Raw genomic sequence first — 22,265 nt, forward strand, 5'->3', positions numbered from 1 at the left:
TCTGATCTTCAGGCGTCGGGCCTCCAATCTATCTTGGGGGACCTCACCAGATACAAGGTACTTGTAGATCGGGTCCATCCAACTTAGGATAGTTTCCATCGGGTTGACCACTTCCTGATCCGTTCAATCGATGCTCGAGCTCTCCATAAATTCCACGGGGATGATCCGAGGAATCTTTCCTTTCGTGGCCGAGGCTAACCGTGCGAGGGCATCGGCTCAAGAATTCTCTGCCCTCGAAATCTAGTTGATGATGCAGCTCCAGAACCTTTCTATTAGTTTCCTGGTCTCGGCCAGATAGGCCACCATCTTGGTTTCCTTAGCTTCATACTCGGTGGAGATATGGTTCACCACAAGTTAAGAATAACACCGCACTTCAAGGGATTGAACCCCTAGACTAGCTGCTAGTCTGAGTCCTGCCAACAGGGCCTCGTACTATGCTTCGTTATTAGAAGATCTGAAACCGAGCCTGATAGCGTACTATATAGTCGTAGACTCGGGCGCAACCAGGACAATTCCTGCCCCAACGCGCTTGGCATTGGATGACCCATCAATATAAAGAACCCACCTCTTCTCCAACTCTATATCCTTGATAAGCGAGGGAACAGGTGGGATCGCAAGAGCTGCTTCTGCTTTGGTGTCTCCACTCGGAATGGTAAACTTGGCTATAAAGTCAGCCACAGCCTGGCCCTTGATTGTAGTCCTCGGACGATATTGGATGTCGAACTCCCCAAGTTCTATCGCCCATTTTGTCAGCCGACCTGATATGTCTAGCTTTTGAAGGACTTGCCTGAGGGGGGGAGTCGGTCAGGACAATGATGGTGTGTGCTTGGAAGTATGGGCGTAGCCTCCGTGCTAAGAAGACCAAACTAAGTACTAGTTTCTCCATGCTTGGGTACTTGGTCTCGGCGGGTATCATTGCCTTGTTTATGTAGTAGACAGGATACTGCTTGCCTCTTACCTCCCTAATAAGTGTAAAACTGACGGGCGAGGCAGAGACCTCTAGGTACAAGATTAGGGGCTTGCACTCTTCCGGTTTCGACAGCAAGGGAGGTGAACCCAGGTATTGCTTCAGTTGTTGGAACGCTTGCTCACATTCAGGGGTCCACTTAGCTTTCTTGTGACCTTTTAGTTGTTGGAAAAAGGGGAGACACTTGTTTGTAGCTCTGGAGATAAACCAACCGAGCACTGCTACTCGGCCAGTCAAACACTGGATCTCCTTCGTTGTCCGAGGCGAGCTCATATCGAGCAGTGCCTTGATCTTCTCGGGATTCGCCTCGATGCCTCTCTGGTTGACTTGAAACCCAAGGAACTTGCCCGAACCGACACCGAAGACACACTTGGTTAGGTTCAACTTCATGCGGTATTCCTGGAGGATCGACAATATCGACCCGAAATCCGCAAGGTGGTCGGATGTTCTGACGCTCTTGATAAGCATGTCATCGACATAAACTTCCATTGTCCGACCGATCTGCTTGGCGAACATCTAGTTTACCAATCTTTGAAATGTTGCTCCAGCGTTCTTCAGGCCAAAAGGCATGACCTGGTAACAGTAGAGTCCTTTGTCGGTGAACGAATGTAGTCTTCTGTCTGTCTAGGGGGTGCATCGGGATCTGATTGTACCAGGAATAGGCATCTAGGAAGGAGAGTCGCTCGTGTCCAGCCATGTTGTCCATCAGCTAGTCGATCTGAGGTAAGAGGAAGTTATCCTTAGGATAAGCTTTATTCAGGTCTGAGTAGTCTACACAGACCCGCCACTTCCCATTTGATTTCTTCATTAGGACCACATTGGCGATCCAATCTAGATGATGTATTTCCTCGATGAAGCCGACACTAAGGAGCTTGGAAACTTCATTGGCTATGGTCGAGTACCTCTCGGCGTCGAACGCTCTTCTCTTCTGTTTCACTGGTTTATGATCCGGATCCATGTTCAACCTATGAACCATGACATCGAGAGAGATACCCAGCATATCCTCGTGCGACCACGCGAAGACGTCTTTGTGCTGTTGTAGGAAAGTCAGCATCTGAGACCTCTGCTCGGAATTCAGCAAAGATCTGAGTTGAACAGTTTTGCTTGGGTCGGCTTCCTCAAGCGGGACGGTCTCCAGGTCCTCCATGGGGGGATCTTCTGTAGGAGTTATGGAATCGAGGACGTTGATGGTGAGGGCATGCTTTACCGACCCTTTTCTCACAGCTATCGCATAGCATCTTCGAGCTTCACGCTTATCCCCTCGGAGGTATCCAACCCCACCTTTGGTGGGGAACTTCATCATTAGATTGTATGTGGACACAACCACCCTCATTGCATTAAGGGAAGATTGGCCTAGAATAACATTGTGCACCGATGACACATTGACAACAAGAAAGTCCACAAGAAGTGTGACTTGATGCTGTCATTCTCCTGCTGTCACGGGGAGAGTGATGGCTCCCTCGGAGATCACCCTATCTCCGGCAAAGCCGTGTAGATGGGTTTTCACGGGTCGGAGGCATGACCTTTCGATCCCCATTTTCTCAAATGCTTTGGAATAGATGTGTCGACCAGAATGCGGTAAACTTGTGGTTGGCTATGGTCATAGTCACCATGAGGGCATCGTCGTGCGAATGCAGGATTCCGCACCATCATCCTCTGTGAAAGTCAGACTGCAGGGGCAGACTCGGAGTTCTTTCCTCCGCCTCTCGGCCAGGTGGACGTAGTGCTCGGGGTCTGAACTCCAAGAGTGGGCTTTGCAAACCCTGTTCGAGTCGCCTTTAACGGACGAGCTGCTATAGATAGTGCAGATCTCAGCTGGTTCTTCTACTGGCTTGCTCAGTTTCTCTTCTCTCCAGGCCGATCTCTCCTCTTGGTGTATCGGCACAAATGACCTTTACGGATAAGGGCCTCAATCTCATCTTTATGGTTCACGCAGTCGCTCGTGTTGTGACCGTGGTCACGATGGAACCGGCAGTACTTGCGCTTGTCTCGGTTCTCTACGTCGGCCTTCATGCAAACCAGCTAGTTCAGGAGTTTCTGACCCCTGATGTCCAACAAGATCTGTTCCGTAGAAGTGTTGAGGGGAGTTTAGGAACGGAATTTGCCCTCGGGCTTCCTGCTAGCTCGGTGATTACGAGGGGCTCGGTCGTCCGATTTTTTGCTGGACAACTGAGGTTCTTCGTTCTTCGACCTCTTCCCCTTAGACGATGATTTGGCTACCTAGACATATCTTAAGGAGCTGGAGAACTTTTCTACATTGGTGTACTTCTGAGCCCTGCTGATGAGCTCGGCCAGGGTGGTTGGTGGATTTTTCCCGATGGAGAATGTGAACTTTCCTTCTTTGAGGCCGCCGAACATGATGGAGTGTCATCTTGTCGTCGTAATCTTCAACCATCAGCGTCGCTTCGTTGAAGCGGGCGATGAAGTCTTTCAGCGGCTCCTTGTCCCCTTGAGGGTGAATAGATGAGTAGTCGGCTTGCGACTCTTCTTACTAACCATGAATTGGGTAAAGAATAATCTGCTGAGCTTCGCAAAGGAGCCGATCAATTTGGGCGTAAGCTGCCTATACCAGTTCCGAGCCGGTTTAAAGACAGAAATTACAAAAGCCCTACACATCATAGCATTTGTCACTATGCCAAAATCGTAAATTTGTGACGGACAAAAAGCGCTTGGTTTAATGACAAATTTAATCCGTCACTAACGGAAAAAGTCTGTCGCTAAGCCCTTCTTGAAAATCCGGTCCAAATGTCGCGGTATTTCGCAACGGACCAAAATCCATCGCTAAAATCTGATTTATGATGGATTTTGGTCAGTCGTAAGTTGGCGACGGACTAAATCCGTTGTAAATTTTGATTTTGCGACGGAATATGATTAGTTGGCAACACTTTTCAAAAGTTTTTTTCATTTTTTTTTAAAATATGGTGGAAAATTAAGTTTTTTTGTAGTCTAATAATTATTTTTTAATAGAATTTCAGTGATTTAATTGTGCATATTTGTATCTAAGATTATTTTTTAACAACTGATTGAAAGCCAAAAGAAAATTTATTTTGTTTTTATAGCAAATGAGTGAAATTTTTATTTTTATTTTTAAATTTAAAACTAATATTTAAATAATTTGTAATATCACATGAAAAAGAATATTGAGAAGTTTAAAAAATTAAACAATGTTTGAGAAAAAAAAAATTAGATTTTGAAAAAATAAAAATCGTGATTTAATAAAAATCTATTTTGTGGGAACAAAAAAGAATATTGAATAAAGTTGATAATTTAAATATAAAAAAAAATAATTTGATTTCAAGAAAAAAATAATATCCTGAAAAAGAAAATTAAAATGATTTTAAAAAATGTGAAAATTTTTACAATGTTGAAAAATGAAAATATTTTGAAAAAGAAAATGAGAGTTTGTATTTTGAAAAATAAAATAAAATTGACAAGTTCAATAAAAATTGACAAGTTCGAAAAAAATGCATTAAAAAATTGGAGAAGTTAGAAATAATTGAAAATTTTAAATTAAAGCGATATTAAAAAATTGATACTTTAACAAAAAACAAACATTTTGAAATGAAAAATAAAGAAGTTAGAAAAATTTGTGATTTTGAAAAATAATTGAAAATGTTCAAAATTTGAAATTAAAAGAAAATGTTATTTATAAAAACTCTGAGATTTTGAATATATATATATATATATATATATATATATATATATATATATATATATATATATATATATATATATATATATATATATCATTTTAAAAAAGAAAATTGAAAAGTTGAAAGCAAAATGATGCTTTTGAAGAAAAAAATCGGCATTTTAGAATTTTTGGGAAAACAAAATTAAAATTTGAGAAATGTTTTGAGACTTGAAAAATATTTTTTTATGAAATATTTTATAATAAAAATGATATTTTGTTAAAAGTTTTCAAAGAAAAATTAAAAGTAAAAAAAATATACATTTTGAAAAAAAAAATGTTATTTTTAAATGAAAATTGAAATTTATATGTGAAAAAAAAATAAAAATTGTTAGGCACATCCACTAATTGAACCTTTAACCGTTTTTGAACAATCTAATTAGTCCAGATTGAAGAGTAAATAATTTTAGATGTTTAAATCAAATTTCACTCAAATTGTTGATCAATCTTTTATGCCCAATATCTTTCTCATATGTAACTTGATCGGGGCGAGTAACTAGTTAAATTGAGGGTATTGATCAATAAAATAGAGTGAATGGACCAGACATATAAAATGGGCCAAATATTCTCATCAAAATTGTGACCCAACTTATTGACCTCGCAAGAACTTAAAAATTGATATTAGTAAGTTTTGTGGGCCCCGTCATAATGTGTGTTGAACATCAACACCGTACATTTGATGTGTCCCCTTTAGGTTATGAGATATCTCAAAAATCATTCATATACGAAACTCAGGTGGGCCATACCATCTAAAACTATGTGAAGACATCCTAAAAAAATATAAAAGCACTTGGTGGGGCCCACATGAGTTTTGGATGCGGCTGAAACTTGGTCTGACCCCTCATCCAAGTGGGACACACATAATGAGTGGGTTGGATATGTGAATCACATTTAGTCAGACCCAATATATAATTATGAATGTTTTAAGGAAACCTCTCTCCACTACATTTAGGCGAGTTACTCATTACTCTTAGTAAAGTAAACTCTATGGGGTCCACCATTATTTATTTATTTTATCCACTCCATTCATCCATGTTAATAGATAATTTGAGGTCTAAAGAACAAAAATGAAGCATATCCAAAGCTCAAGTGGACCACACCATAGGAAATAGTGTGATTGAACCTCTACCATTGAAAAATTCTTGGAGGCTATAGAATTTTTAGATCAAGCTGATGTTTGTGTTTTCTCTTCATTCATTTCTTTTTGATACTATGAACAAGTTGGATGGCAAATAAACATCATTGTGGGCCCAAGGAAGGTATCAATGGTGGAAATCATTTCATGTGGCATGGTCCACTTGAGTTTTCGATTTATCGAAAATTTAAGATCAACCCACACCGTTCATCCATTTTTTGAGATCATTTTAGAGAATTATCCAAAAAATGAATCATATCCAAAGATTAAATGGACCACACCACAAATAAGGGGAACAGATTGGCTACTCCCCCTGACACTAGCCAATGCGGGTGGTCGGTGCTCTCTGAGCCCCACCATGATGTATGTGTTTAATCCATGCCGTCCATTTATTTTTAAAGATCATCTTATGGCATGAGACCAAAAATGAGGTATATCCCAATCTAAAATGGACCACATTATAGGAAACAATGTTAAATGAGCGTCAACCATTAAAAACATTTTGGGGGCCATAAAAGTTTTGAATCGAGATGATTTTTGTTTTTTCCCTTCATCTAGGCTTTTATGACCTAATAAATAGATTGGATGTCAAATAAACAATACAGTGGGCCTTAGGTGGATTTTAATGGTGGATATTCAATCACTATCGTTTTCATATGGTGTGGTCCACCTGATATTTATATACCTCTCATTTTTGGAATAAATTCCTAAAATGATCTTTAAAAATGGATGAACGTAATGGATGAAAGACATGCATCATGGTGGGGCCCACAGAGCATCAACGGTGAAAGGGGGAGTAGCGAGACTAGCTACTGTAGTGACGTCAGCAAGTTTTGTGGGCCCCACCATGATGTATGTTTCGTATCAACACCTTCCATCCATTTGGAGAGATCATTTTAGGGCAATATCCAAAGAACGAGTTAAATCTGAAGCTCCAGTGGACCCCAGCACAGAAAACAGTGGGACAGTAAAGCCCACCATTAAAAACTTTTAAAGGCCACAAAAGTTTTAAATCAAGCTGATATTTGTGTTTTCCCTTATTTCATGTCTTTTTTAACTTTTGAACAGGTTGGATTTCAAATAAACATTATGATGAGCCTTAGGATAGTTTCAACGATGGGATCACTCTCCCCACTGTTTTCTTTGGTGGGGTCCATTACAGATTTTTTTTTGCCTCATTCTTTGATTCTTACCCTAAAATGATATCTAAAAATGGATGGACCGTGTAGATATAACACATACATCATAGCGGGACCACAGAACTTGGTAACGTCAGCATCCAAACCGCGCGCGTCTAAACACGGACGCGGATTTCCTGCTAAAGCCTTTAGCCGGAACTTCCTGCGCAAGAATGCTGGGTGGGGCCCATGGAGATTATTTTGTGAAATCCACCCCTTCCATACGTTTTTAGAGCTCATTTTATGACGTACGACCAAAAATTAGGTGTATATAATACTTAAGTGGGCCACACGAGAGTAAATAGTGGTAATTCAGTGATCACCGTTGAAGCATTCTTATGGCCATAAAAGTTTTGTATCAGTCTATATTTTCAGTTTTTTCACTTAATCCCATTTGGAATGACCTTATAAACGGTTTAGATAGCATGTAAACATCAAGGTTGAGCCTAGGAAGGTTTCAACGGTGGAAATTTATTTCCCCAATTTTCCCTCTTGTGTGACCCCCTTGAGTCTTGTATTCACCTCATTTTTTGTCTCACTTCCTGAAATTAGCTCGAAAATTGGATGGACGGAATGAATTTCTCACATACATTTCAGTGGGCCCCACCCAGCATCCTTGCGCAGGAAGTTCCTGCAAAGGCTTTCGCAGGAAATCCGCGTCCTCCAGAGACTGCCCTAATCTCTCGCACCCTCTCCTCTCTCTCTCTCTCTCTCTCGCACCCTCTCCCTCCTCTCTCTGATCTCTCCACCAAAGATCTACTGTTGCTGAATGCCCTACCCATGCACGCCCTCTCTCTCTCTCTCTCTCTCTCTCTCTCTGAAGCTCGGTTGAAGGCTAGCTCATTCACGACCGTGAGGTATCTCTCTGTCTCTCAATCTCAATACCGATTTAGGGATTTTGGGGATTTAGCAATTTGTGGATTCCTGATTCGATGTGGACCCTCATTTAGGGATTTGGGGATTTTAGGGTTTACAGATTTGAATGTGGACCCCGAATCGGGGATTTTGAAGGTACATCTTTTTTGGGACGATGTCAAAAAATTTGGGGATTAGAGAAGAGGCTGGGGTTGTAAATGAAGGGATTCTTAAAGTCTTTTTTATCATCAATTCGGTATGCATATTGTGGGCTCCGTTGTGGATGAACTATGGAGCATAGTGCCAAAAACATATTGATTGGATGATCATCTCTGTCCAATTGGCGACTGTCAAATGGATGGATATAGAGAAGAGTCCAAATACAATGGGTGAATCAGATTATTAGCATTGCTGATTCATTGTGATTTCTGGACCTTACATTGCATATTTTCGTGCCTTTTTTTGTTGGATATTGGTTTTAGGAAATGATGCAACTGTTCTTTCTTATAAGTTGTTTTATGTTCATATCTGTGCATAGACTTAAAGAATTGACTTATATCCTTTTGATTTAATCCTGAAGTGCTATGCAAACTAGCTAACATTCTTTTGGGGGAACGAGGATCTCTTGCTCTGGGCAGCTACTAAGCACATGTTTGCCCCTGGTGCCTTACGAGAATTGCAAGGTGCCTTAGCTAAACTTTTTTGTTTACACCTCTGAATGGGCCAAGCAAGGGACCACTAAGAAACAAAACTTATTCATGTTCATTTCTTTCTTTCTTACTCTTAATCCCTCTTGCATTAGCAGGTGGTTAGAAGAACAGAAGGGAATGGCTAATGTCTCACCCAAGGCTCCAGTGTAAGTGTGATGCTCTGACCTTTGTGGACACTCAAAAACTTGACAAATGAGTGGATGTGCACTGTTTTCTCTTATTCCAGTTCTTTCCATGCATGTGGATGCTGCACTCTCTCTCTCTCTCTCTCTCTCTAACTTGGCAAATAAGTGGATGTGCACTGTGTTCTCTTATTCCAATTCGTGCCATGCATGTGGCTACTGCTCTCTCTCTCTCTCTCTCTCTCTCAAATTGTTTGAAGAGTTTAATTACTTTTTATGTTAATTATATCTGCAAATGCGGAAGTGTGGTGTGGATGTGTGCATGTCTGTTGTATAATTTTGATAAATTGGTTTTATGTCAAGAATTCTGCTCATTTATGTTTTGTTTGAAGGTATCTCTCACTACGTATGGATGGTCATGTTCATGGAAGTGGAGTTGGCTACCCTCCTTGGAATGCCTTCTCTGTACAATTACCACCAGCAAAAGGCCTCTGGTCAGGTATTCTTGATGGCATGGATGGAAGAGTCCTCTAGGTAAGACATTTTTCTATTTTGTTCATTGTGAGGAAGGTTAGTGTCTTCTCTACCTTCAATCACATTGGAGCGACTGCATTTAGTTTTTTAGCTCATATCATCTGAGGAATTTTTAGGAGGTATCATCGTTATTGTAAATAATATCAACAATGTGGGGTGTGAACATTTCAGACGTAAACACATGCATTTGGTTAAATTGGCAAGATTGGTTCACTCCATGCACATTTTTACTCTAATGAGTGGCCGCCAGTAAACGACATGGTGTCTCACACTTTTCACTTTCGTGCTGGCAGGTTGAGATAAAGAATATGAATTCGTTCTCCGCAATGCATAGAGCGATTGATTTTGAGGTCTCAAGGCAGGTTGTTCTCCACGGTCAAGGCGAAGGTGATCAAATTATTCAAGAAACCCGACTTTGGGACGATGGTTCTCAGGTTCGCACTCCATGTATTATGTTAAGTGTATAAATTCATTTTGGAGAGGTTCATGGTCATTACGTCTTGCTACACAAGCTCTTCCTGTTAATGTCATGCCTGCTAATGTTTTGTTCCTTTAATTTGGTGTACTTCTTAGAAAACGTTTACAATGAGGAAAAAGGAAGGGCTAGCTGATTATCGATATTTTCCAGAACCGGACCTTCCAGAAGTGGTCCTTTCAAATGAATTTGTCGAGGGTATACATTCTTCTTTACCGGAGCTTCCAGAGGTGAAGCGCAGACGATACAAGAAAATGGGGCTTAGCATGCAGGATGTTCTCTTTATTGTCAATGACATGAATGTAATTGTTCATAGATTGCATGGGGATCACTTTTCTATAAGATATCTCTATGACTTTATAGGGTCTTGATGCGTTACGACGTGTATAATTTCTCATGAGACCAGCCCATAGAAATGGACAATGGTTTAATTGTCCAGATTACTGATCGGATGGACAAACTTGGATGGGTTGCTTCGAAATCTCCTAGATTTGACCATCCTAATTGTTTGATCACTGTCCAATGAATAGGTGGTAGAAAAAAACAATGGTCAATACAGAAAAACCTGATTGGAAAGAGAGGAAGGTTTGTATCTGGAGATCATTTCAGCATTCCCCGTCCATGGCGCAGCTTTCTTATCAATGGTCTGGATTGCCAAACCATGGGCTGCTAGTACAAACTGGGTGCATTGGGAGAATGCACATCTTGATGCACTAGGACTATAATTTCTTGCATCTTTAAGCCTATTTTGATGTTCTGAACTTTCGCTGCAGGTTGCAGATTTCTTTGATGCTGCTGTTGAAAATGGTGCTGATGTGAAGCTAGCTGCTAATTGGATAATGGGTGATATTGCTGCGTATTTAAAAAATGAAAAACTATCAATAAATGAGATAAAACTAACACCTCAAGAGCTAGCTGAGCTGATAGCTTCTATAAAAGGTGGAACTTTTAGTGGAAAGATTGGTAAAGAGGTGAATCTTCTGAGTTTGTTTCTCAAATTCATTGTCCATTTAGTTTAACCAATATTGCTGCATGAATTTGAGAAATGCCACTATATTCTGAACTAACTAGAAAAATGCTAATTTATGGTTCGCTAATTTTCTACTCCCTCCTTTTTATTGATACTATTCTCGTGCCTTTCCAAACTGAGGTATTTTTACGTGTCACCATTTGCTGTTGGAGGTCAATAGAATGTGTAGATCACTTGTTGAACTATTGCATCTTTAAGTGATGATTTAAATTAATGTGTTGGGAAGAATATTCATTTTAGTGCTCTGTTCATAACTTCAAAATCATTGCCATTTTGAGCCTGTACATGTTGGAGGTTGGTGGAAGCAATTTGTATCCTCGGTCCTTCAGTTATTTTCTCGTCATTTGGTTAATAGGTAAATGTCGAGGTTGCCATAGCTTACTAAACAAACTGCTCCTGTGGTAATCTGATTGAATATAAGGCCAACTGTTGTTGATAATATCCATAAGTTTCTCCTTCCTTCCTGAAATGACAACCCTAGAGAACTTTTTCTGCTCTTCTGATGTCAATCTCTTGGTTTCCTGAATTTGCACCTGTATGTTCTCCTCGCTGGAGATAGTGTTGTGCAACGAATTTCTACCTATCATTCTGTTTAGTTTACCAGATGAAAATTTAGTTCTCTCATACCTTTAATAACTGCTGCTACTTCACTTTCTTGTGCTATACAAGAGAGTGTTGAACCCTTTGGCATGGGTCAAATCCAATGATAGTTAAATGGGGTAGCTAGATTCCCCAGTGGCAAATTATTAGGTAAAAGTTTATTCCTAAAGTTGTAAATGATCTGAACCTCCGCAGCAAAAACACTGCTAATCTCTTCTCGTATTTTCTCTGCTATTGGAAAAGAGAGTACATAACGCATTTGAATAGATTCTATATTTGTTAGATGTCTCTTCAAACTCCCAGACTAAGATGGTTTAGGGAAGAAAACTGTGATTATTCTGAATGGATTAGATTTCTGGTTATACTTTTCCCAAAAGGAGATATCTGCCAATTTGTGGACCTGTGCAGTTTTTCATTTATCTGTAAAAAAAGAAAGAAACCGAGAATGAATTAGATGGTATGGTGCCCCAATATTGGTTGTATGTTACTAGTATGTAGTAGATAATATTAGGTTCAATAGTAGATAATACTAGGTTCATCTTGCTGTGAAGACTCCTTTGAATGAATTAGATGGTAATATAAATTTACAAAATGGGTATGCTTCAGCATCAGAGGTAGAAACCGAGAACGAGCTCTCTTTGTAGAAGAGGGATTTTGGCGATGGGCTGCAGAAAATGGTGGAGTTTTCTGTAGTTTGAGGCTAGTTGAAGGCGCCAACTAAGCAGGAATTGAGGCTAGTTGAAGGCTGATCTTTTGGGAGTTGTGAGAGCTTGTAATAATATATTGGCAGTCAGTTTCTAGTTTACTGTAGTTTCTTCTTTATGTATTATATTCTAGTGGGCCTGATACCTATTTGATGAGAACGTGCGTCAAGCTCAGCTTATCATGGTATGCTAATATGAGGGGAGGGAGGGAAAACTTTACGTCTTTACAGGTAAACATTTACTCTCCATATTCTATATCCATACAGTCTATTCATTTTGCCAAACCATTTTAGCACCTGACCCAAAACTGAAGAAGATTCAGTTTGCATGTGGACCATACTATTAGGAAATAGTGGTGATTGACCATTAATAGACCACATAAGTTTTAGATCAAGCCGATATTTTTTCCCCCTTCATCTTGGCTTCCGTCACCTTATCAATAAGTTGGATGGCAAACAAACATTACAGTGGGCCCTAGGCAGCTTTTAATGGTAAGGGGGTTCAATCACCACCATTTCTTATGGTATAGTCCACCTGAGAATTGGATGTTCTTCATTTTTGTGCTTGTATCCTAAAATGATCTAGCAAAACGGGTGGACAGCACATAAGAAACAGTAATAATAGACCAGCTTAGATGGAAGTGATGTGATGGATGATGATGGTGTAAACGATGGAGAAGCAAGATAGATGAACAGGTTCCTAGATCAGTCACATTGGGTGTGACTCTGCTTCGATACTAATTGATGCAGCCTGTTCGCGTTGTTGTGGTGACACGTATAGATGGCCAGAAAGATATGGATATGCAAGAAAAATTGGTGTGATAAATGGTCCTTGAACATCCTTCCATTTGATAGATAAACAAGGACCTCATGCTGGCCCGCTCTAATTGATCAATCACGATAGTTGATCTATTGCGCTGATTGGCTTTCTTTTCTGCAGCATGATCCATGCTGTCCAAAAGGGTGACGACATCCTCAATATTGACTGGAGTTGCCTTTTGTGCTATTTTTCACTGCAACAGTTGCCCCATTATCCAATTATCCATTCAACTTGTCATAGAATCCATCTTGTCCATTATTTGCTATAGCATCTTCACCACCATATTGTTGTGATTTTTGCCTGCCATCTTAGGACTGAAAGAAGTCCCGCTATTTGTTGGCTTAAAAAATAATACCAGATCAGTGTGAAGAATAGGCTGGGGTTGAGACAGATCTTTTAGGGTTGTCTAGGTTCAAGAGATATGGGATTAGTCTGCAGGGTTTCTAGTTGAATAGGGACCAATTTGACAACTGTTGGACAGTTTCATGGGCAGGATCAATGGTTGGAAGTGAACCAATTTTGGGACAGTTTCTGGTCAGTTTACAGGCTCGGTTAAGAGCTGAATGCAGACAGATTTTGGGGCAGTTTTCTGGACAGGGACTGGTCTGAGTTAAGGGCTGGAAGTGGACAAATTCAGAATAGTTTTCTGGACAGGCTTGAGAGCTTTTTCTTGACATGATAAGGACAAATTTGGTGCAGTTTGAATGGGTTGGGTTATGGCTAGAAGTAAACAGACTGGTTAATTTGGGACAGCTGATTACTGTTTGGGAAACTGATTAGAAGCTGCTTATCAAGCCACGGGCTGCTACAACCTCCTATGCTATGATGTGCAAAATGGTAATAATGGGATTGGCACTTTCACTTGGGTTGAGTTGTTTAGTTATTAATGGATGGGTGGAATTTTGGTGTTGGGTGTTTTGAGCATATGGGCTTGGATTTTGCTATTAAGTTTTTTGCGTGTTTGGATGCTCAGTTCAATTGCATATCAATTTATTAGGATTGTTGTGTAATTTGGAGTTAAAGTCTTCCAAAGTGAGGGGAAGTTGGGCTAGCCCCAAATTCATTTAGGACTCGTTTGCTTGGTTGGGCCTGATGAAAATGGATAGGATAGGCAATCCATTTTGTTTCTAGCTTTAATGAAAGGCAGCGGATTGGAAATGGGTGCGTTTATAATGTTTACTTGCTTTCAAACAGAACATTTTGATAGACCAAACACCTGATTCTTTTAATGATGAATTCAATCACCACTGCTTTCAATCTAATATTTATGTATCCTCATCATAGATGTAGAGCTGAAGGCGTGTGGTGACCTCACCAAGGATGTAGAGCTAAAGGGCCTGTTCTTAGCCATTGGTTAAGAGTGAGAGGCTACAAGGGCTATTGATGTCTATTGGTTGAAATTTAAGTTTGTTCAGGTAAGCATGATTTTCGAGCATGGATTTTCTCAGACTTGAGTCTATTTCTATGATAAGAGTAATCTATACATAAATGTGGCAACACTTATTAGTTGGAATGGGTTTTATATGTGGCCATGGGCATTGCATAATATAGTTGATGTGGGTATTTCATTAGCATGGTTAAAAAGTGAGCTTTAGACAGGGACTACGTTGGATGTGTATTTGGCATGGTCACTTTTATATGTTGTGTTTTTTTTTTTATTTTCTTTTTCTTTTCACATGTATTTACTGTATGGTTTATATGTGTATTTGGATGGTATCCTCATTGTTGCATGTTTGATGTTTGCTCTGGTAGTTGGAATGCTGAAGTTTAAAGATAGCAGAGGCTTCTATTGTGGTTCTCAGATGTCGAAGAGCATCAAAGCATGATTGCCCTATCGCCGACTGGTCTCATCTTCTGTTTTATGGTTGTGATTTGCTGAGGAGATGTTGCAGCTACTTTCAGTCCCAACTGATGTACGGTTTTGCCCATGACATTCATGTGCATTTGTAGTCTGAAAACATTAAATATAGATCGTTAACTGTTTTATTGGTATTGTGCTGATTAGTCTTGATGAATGTTAAATGGGTGAAACATGCACGCACATGTTTAATCATTGATTGATTATGATCGTGTGAATTATTTTTTGAATGACTATTAGGTGTAAGATTCAAAAAAACTACCAACAAATCTGACAAATTTTTTTTTTTAATTCGGAGATATCTTAGCGACGAACCAAATCCGTTGCTAATTTCTGAACAAGACATTGGAATACAGATTTGATGACCTTATCCGTCACCCATATTTTAATGACGAATGGAATTTCAGCAACGGATTTTTAATTTTTTGTGACGGATCTTATCCGTCAGTAATCTGCGACAGACCTTATCCGTCGCAGATTCAACAACGGATTCTCCATCGGAGAAAATGACCTAGTAAACAGCGACAGACGAAATCCGTCGTTTATTTGGTTTTACGACGGATTTGGTCCGTCACAAATCTGTGATTTTGGTGTAGTGTGTGGCTGACTAGATCTGCATCCAGGAACAGTAAGACTCTGTGTTCTGACGGGTCTCCAGACCTAGAGAATTGGATGACGGGAGGCATCCGAAGCCTCTGTGACATCACTTCATCCATGATGGCGGAGATGGAGGCTCGGTCTCTTCCATCATTGCCTAGACAGCGTCTGGGATGGAAGATGGCTGTTGGTTTTTCTGCATTGTCTTGATCTAGTTGTGGAGTTCTTTCAACTAAGCTTCCCAGGGCTTTGGTTCTCAGCCACGGCCTCTTGAGGAGCCTCTGCCACATCTGGTGTTCTGCCCTACCTTCTCTCCAACCTATAGCGGAGGTCAGTGGGAGCCAGGGCCGTAGTAATGGATACATAAGACGGTTTCATGTCCCGAGCAGGTTCCGGGATACGGGCGGACCGATTCTGGGACACCACATTTTGAGTGGGAGCCCTTGTGATCTGCTCATGAGACGCCTGGGCCCGAGAGGTGGCTTGCTGTGGTCGTTTCTCTAGTGCCGGCGTGGCTTCCACCAGATTAAGAGGTGGTTGTCGATCCCGCTGCATTTTCATCCGACTTATCTCCTCCCTTAGCGTCTGGACTTCATTCTACAACACCTTGTACTTCCCTCAGCTCCAAGTCCGTTGGGATGGCTCGATCGGAGCCGATTCGGTGTGTAATATCAAAGATGATTGATGTGGCCCACTAGGCCCGCTTGGCTCGGACTCCACTACCACTACCTTCTTCTTCCCTTTTGCCATTATATTCGTAAAACGATCTGACTTTTTGTATCAATATTCCCACAGATGGTGCCAAAAAATGTTGAAGTCAAAATCTAGACCACCCTCCACTCAATGCGGCTCTTGAAAGAACCCTGAACCTGCACAAAAGGGGTGAGCAAAGGACACCCTGGCTTAGCCGGGGGACCCTCCGATGCCTAAGTTAGGCTAGGGAATATGAGTATAAGTTGAGAAATGTAGAGATAGGGTGCGAGATCTTGCGTACCTGTAGCAATGGGGTCCCCTGGTATTTATACATGTGGGTTGGACGATCCATGTCCGTTAATCTCGGCATGATTTGCTCAATCAGTGGGATATTGTGATCATGGAGATATTATCTGCAATTCATGGATCGTGTAGCATATCGTGTCTTAAGGTTGTGTATATGCTGGCGAGATATTCGGTCACGTACATTCTGGTTTGGGTAGTTTCCTAATTCAGCACTCAGAATATCCACATCTGGCCTTAGCCTCGACCTCACCCGACCCAAGGCCGAATACTAGTAATCGGGACTGGTCGAATGCCCTTTGCTTCGGCTCTGGGCCTCTGACTAAGATGGCCTTGGCTCCAAGCCTCGGACCAAGACTGGTACGTAGATTGACCGTTATGTTGAGTTATTAAACGATGGCGGCTCGGAGCCGGGATGTGCCGAGAGAGGACTTGGCCCTGCTTATCCTTCATACATTCCTGAGCTCTCCCCTCCGAGCTCTGAGGTCCTTGGCTAGCTTGACTTGTCGAGTTGGATTTCCCCACAACAGTAGTAATGACTAATTTATCCTTTTGATTATTGGGAAACCATATTTTTTTTTCCTTCCATATACAAATAAATGGAATTAATAATACAAAAAGATTAATGGATGATAATCACTTCCAATATAAGCAAACAAATCATCAAATATGCAAAATGCAGAAGTCACCAAGATTTTTTATATGGAAAATCCTTCAATGTAAAGGGAAAAACCATAAGATCTGGTCTAGCAAAATACACTCTAATCGGAATAATAAAAGTATGTTCATCAAGAGACCTACCTCTCTTAGACATCTAAATACATTACTCAAAGTTGGATTATAGATAACAACGAAAGAAATAAATTCTAAGATTTGTATGACAACCCCCCTAAACTACTTGGAAATAATAAAAGTATAGTCATTAAGAGACCTACCTTTCTTAGACATCTAAATACATTACCCAAAGTTGGTTATAGGTAACAATGAAAGAAATGAGTTCAAAGATTTGTGCAACCACCCCCCCCCCTACGATTGGAAAAAAACAATAGATGAAATCTCATGAACCTGGAGATGAAAAACCCTCTTATAATTTTATTTTTAAATTTAAAAAGAAAGAAAGAAAGAAAGAAACTTAAAGAAACAAAACACCTAGCTCCTCTTCCTCCGTCAATCCTTTTATTTTTTTCTTTTCTCTAAGAAAGAAAACTCTAAATATGTTGCAAGTAGTTTCTCAAGAATCCATCTTCTCTTACATAACTCTTATCCACCCTCATTTATATTCATTGGTTTGAGACTCCTGATAGTTCTTATTTTCACCCCCATCTATAAGCATGACATACTCATGAAGTGTTACCTCATGGATGGTTAACTCACTCAAGTAGACCTTCTCAACTGAGGCTCAACTGGTGGTTCTTAATGGGGTTGTCTCCCTTGTTCTTCTTGTTAAACATCACCTGAGGGGACATCATCACCAATCATTCTTCTTAGCTTTGCACATCTCTCCCATCATCATGCACCACCTACACAAATAAAATTATTTGCATAGGGCTAATGTTTTCCAATTTAATGAAGTAGTTAAATAGTTGCATTGATTGTAGAGCCCAACAACTGCCTTGTGCCCCACCCATTTCCACCTCCCCTCTAACATCTCTCTCTCTCTCTCTCTCTCTCTCTCTCTCTCTCTCTCCCCATTTACTCTCCAACGTTGATCCCTCCCTCTATCTCTTCTCTAATGCAAATATTCCCCCTACTCTATAAATATAGTCTTAAAGTAGAAGAAAATTAGTGAATTTTTCTTCCTTTTTGTGACATATCTTGATCATTGAGAGTGAGTAAGTCCTCTTCTATTGGAGTGTCTGGTAAGGTGTTATGAGGAGAAAGTGCATGAAGTAAGTTGACATACATATATGGAGAGATGGCATGTATATACGGGGAGGTGGCATGCATGTGGGGTGAGATGGCATGAGGAGAGAGTGCATGGTGTGTGAGTGGAAGGAAAGAGAGTGAGTGGTGATGTAAGGGAGAGGTAAGAGGGAGAATGAGTTGGAAATGTCGTAATGGGCTTTATACCTACGTCACGATGTGAAATACTCTTAAGTATATTAGACTCATGATGTAAGGTTCAAATTTGATTATGATTGAGTGTAAGAGGCTTAAATCGCGTGCATTGCCTACGTTACGATAAAGTTATAGTCTAGATTCAAACTCAACATTCAGATAGCTTATACTATTCATTTAAAATCATCTTAAGAGTTGGATTTAGGCTAATTTATAAATAATGGATTTAGTTTTTTTTGTGTGAACATAGATGTGTACATATACATACACTTACACATATATACACATACACACATAAAGTTATAAAACTATTAATTATATTAGTCAAAAGTTACACAAAATAGATTGATCACACGTATTAAAGGTTACACATTACTCAAACTAAACGATGCATGGATGTGTGGATGCATGAATGAATGCATGCGCGCGCGCACACACACACACACGTGTACATGAAAGATTATAAACCCATGTGTTATTACATTCTTCCTCCCTTTTAAAAGAATTTCATCCTCAAAATTCAAATGCACTTATCTTGTGATAATGCTCCTCTTTTCGATGGAGTTTCTTAGTGTTTATTAAGTAGATTTATTTACATGTGAGTTTGTGTACATGCCACTATAAGTTTGGGTACTTATATTTTCATTTATTTTCCTCTCATTTATTAAATAAATTGAACATTAATAAATGTACTTTAAATTTACTTTGTTCCTCATGTTGTTTATCAAATACTAAAGTTGCTTCTTTTTATTTGAGTAATTCTTGTAGTTCTATTGTATTTAATTTGGTGCGTACTGATGTCTAGGATTGTTTCCTATTTTATCTAAATTAGGAGATATTATGTTGTATTCATTTATGATTTTACTCGATTTATGTGCATTTATTTCATGCATTCCAAGTCGCAAGTTTTTATATTTACTGACAATTTTCATCCATGGTGGATGCTTAATTTGCTAAGAAAGTTAAAGTGTTGCATTCTGATTCAAGGGAATATATATATATATATATATATATATATATATATATATATATATATATATATGTATAGAGAGAGAGAGAGAGAGAGAGAGAGAGAGAGAATTTGATGTATATCTGTATGATTGTGGGGTTATTCATCAAAAGACACATGTTCTGGCACCCTTGAGCAAAATGGGGTGGTTGAATGGAAGAACCCCCCATATTTTGAAAACTGTAAATACATTAATATTTAACAGGTCGGTTCCCCATGCATTATGGGCTGAGTTATTTTGTATTCGGTATAACTTATTAATCATATATCGACGCCCCTTTTTCATAATGTCTCTCCTTATTTTATTCTCTTTGACTTCTTACCTAATTATTTACCATTTTGTGTATTTGGGTGTATTTGTTATGTTCACATTCCTACTCGGAAACATAAGAAATGATCCCCCAAGTCCACTCGGTGTATGTATTTGGGCTTTGGTGATACCCAAAAGAAGTTTTGTTATTATGACGTTACGTGTATACGGGTACTTATTTCTTATAATATAGTTTTTTCTAAAACATGTACCTTTTTATTCTCAATCATTTGCTACTATTGCTCCATCAAGTTTATTTTCCTCTGGGCTAACTGATTTTTTAGATATTCCAATTGCTTTTGAAATTCCTCGTCCCATACAAATTTATCTGTGTCAACCCATAGCACCACCTCTGCCTCCTCCTCTGGCTACTTCACTTATTGTAGATCATCATTCCCTTATTACTAATTTGGTTCCCCCACTAGTACATCACTCTACTTGGTCCCATAAATATCCGGATCGTTTGATTTACTCTATGTCCACCGTGTCTTCCACGTTGGATTTGGTTTCTGTCCCTACCTCCTATTCACAAACCACTTTTCATAGTTGTTAGTGGGATGCTATAAAAAATGATCTGAAAGCATTGCGGGTTGAGAACCATACATGGGACCTTATTCCACGTCCTCTAAGGCAGCATTTTATCGGTAGCAAATGGGTTCCTTGAAGTTGAAATATGATTGATCTCTTGATCGGTACAAAGCACGACTAGTTGCTCAAGGGTATAAACAATAATATGTGATCAATTATTATGAGACATTTTTTCTAGTGGTGAAAATGAAAATTGTTTGTACTTTTTTCGCTATTACCTCAGTTCGTATTGGCCAATTTTTCAGATGAATGTGAAGAATGTCTTTCTTCATGGTGGCCTGCATGAAATGGTGTATATGACATAGCCAATGGCTCTGTTGATGGTTCTGGAGATATGGTGTGTTGTCTGAGGAAAGCATTGTATAGCCTCAAGAAGGCTACATGTGCCTGATTCTAGTGTTTTCATGATGTGGTTGTTGGTGCTGGCTTTTTCAGAGTAGACACAACTCATATTTGTTTACACAGCACTTCCAATGGCATTGTCATCATTTTGGTTTATGTGGATGACTTATTATTAACTGGCGGTGACTTTTCTGGGTTTATTGAGTTATAGATGATTTTATGCTCTTTCATTACATATGAACAATTTGGGCACCCTCACTTATTTTTTGAGTTTTGAGATCTCTTGATCTGAATATGAAAATCTTATTAGCCAACATAAATATACCACAGATCTCATTGCTCTTACAAAGTTGACTAATCAAAAGTCTGTTCAGACTTTTATAGAGTTTAATTCTCAATATGGCCATGACAATGATAACCTTCTTAAGAAACCCATACTTTACCATCGCTTGTTGGATATTTTGGTGTATTTGATGATGACTCGTTCCGATATTGCATATCTTGTGTAGGTTGTTAGTCAATTTGTTTCTGCCCTAAGGACTCTTTATATGATTTTTGTGCTTCAAATTATTCGGTACTTGCATGGGACAGTGAACCAATCTAAAATTCTCTTCCAATACTACTTTACAGCTTCTGGCAGATTTCGATGCAAATTGGGCTAGTTGTTTTGTTACCTGCCATTCTACTACTAGATATTGTGTAGATCTTTACACTTCTCCCATCTCTTGGAAGTACAAGAAACAACCCATAGTCTCTAAGTCCAACACAAAGGCCGAATATCATGTGATGGCTGTTACATGTAGTGAGATTGTGTTGATTCGGGACCTTCTATCAAATCTTGGTGTTCATTTAATAGCTTTGACTCCACTTTATGTGGATAATATTAGTGCAGTTCAGATCGCTTCCAACCTTGTCTTCCATGAGAGGACAAAGCACATAAAGATTGATTGGCACTTTATTCGAGAGAAGTATCAGTCGGGTATCATTTCCCTTCCTTATGTGATGTCCCTAAATCGGATTGTTGATATTTTACGAAGATGTTGCCTTCTACACGACATTCCTTCCTTTTTGGCAAATTGTTACTCGTTGATAACACGTATCCGTTTGAGGGAGGATGTTAGACGTATATGATAGCATATATCACACGTGCCACATATGGTTAGGCCGTACGGCTGGACGACTATAGTGGAGGAGTTTATCCCCTCACCAGTTTATATTATATTTGTCTCATTTGGATTGCCACTTTATTCGAGAAAAGTATCAGTCAGGCATAATTTCTCTTATTCATGTGACGTCCTAAGATCAGATTGCCAATATTCTTACCAAGACGTTGCCTAATACACGATATTCCTTTATTGTTGACAAATTATTGTTGGTTGATAACATGCATCAATTTGATGAAGGACGTTAGACATATATGATTGCCAATGTCACATATGCCACACATGGTTGGGCCATACGACTTGATCCTAGAAGGGTGTGTTCCTTCATCTATTTATATTATATTTATATTATTACTTGTAATATATTTTTCTATTTTATCCATTGGCCCCCATGTTGGGTGGATATGCTTATATATAGGTATTCTTATACATTGTTTTCTTTCTAAGGTTGATATATATTATTGCTTTTTTTTGAGAGTTTGGCATCAGGGTAAACTTCACCTATCTGAAGTTCTGTTATATGC

The 22,265-nt window shown here is 39.4% G+C and overlaps 1 protein-coding gene across 1 annotated transcript; it reads left to right on the top strand.

Annotated features, from left to right (window-relative positions):
* Positions 1-8,587: 8,587 nt before the first annotated feature.
* On the top strand, positions 8,588-10,740 carry LOC131220544 (glutamyl-tRNA(Gln) amidotransferase subunit B, chloroplastic/mitochondrial-like). Its single transcript, XM_058215393.1, has 4 exons — positions 8,588-9,192; positions 9,486-9,626; positions 9,766-9,969; positions 10,441-10,740. The coding sequence occupies exons 2-4, from the start codon at positions 9,501-9,503 to the stop codon at positions 10,684-10,686; spliced, it is 576 nt and encodes a 191-aa protein (XP_058071376.1). The 5' UTR covers positions 8,588-9,192; positions 9,486-9,500; the 3' UTR covers positions 10,687-10,740.
* The last annotated feature ends 11,525 nt before the right edge of the window (positions 10,741-22,265 follow it).

The sequence above is a fragment of the Magnolia sinica genome, chromosome 12 (genome assembly GCF_029962835.1).
Source record: "Magnolia sinica isolate HGM2019 chromosome 12, MsV1, whole genome shotgun sequence".
Classification (NCBI taxonomy): domain Eukaryota; kingdom Viridiplantae; phylum Streptophyta; class Magnoliopsida; order Magnoliales; family Magnoliaceae; genus Magnolia; species Magnolia sinica.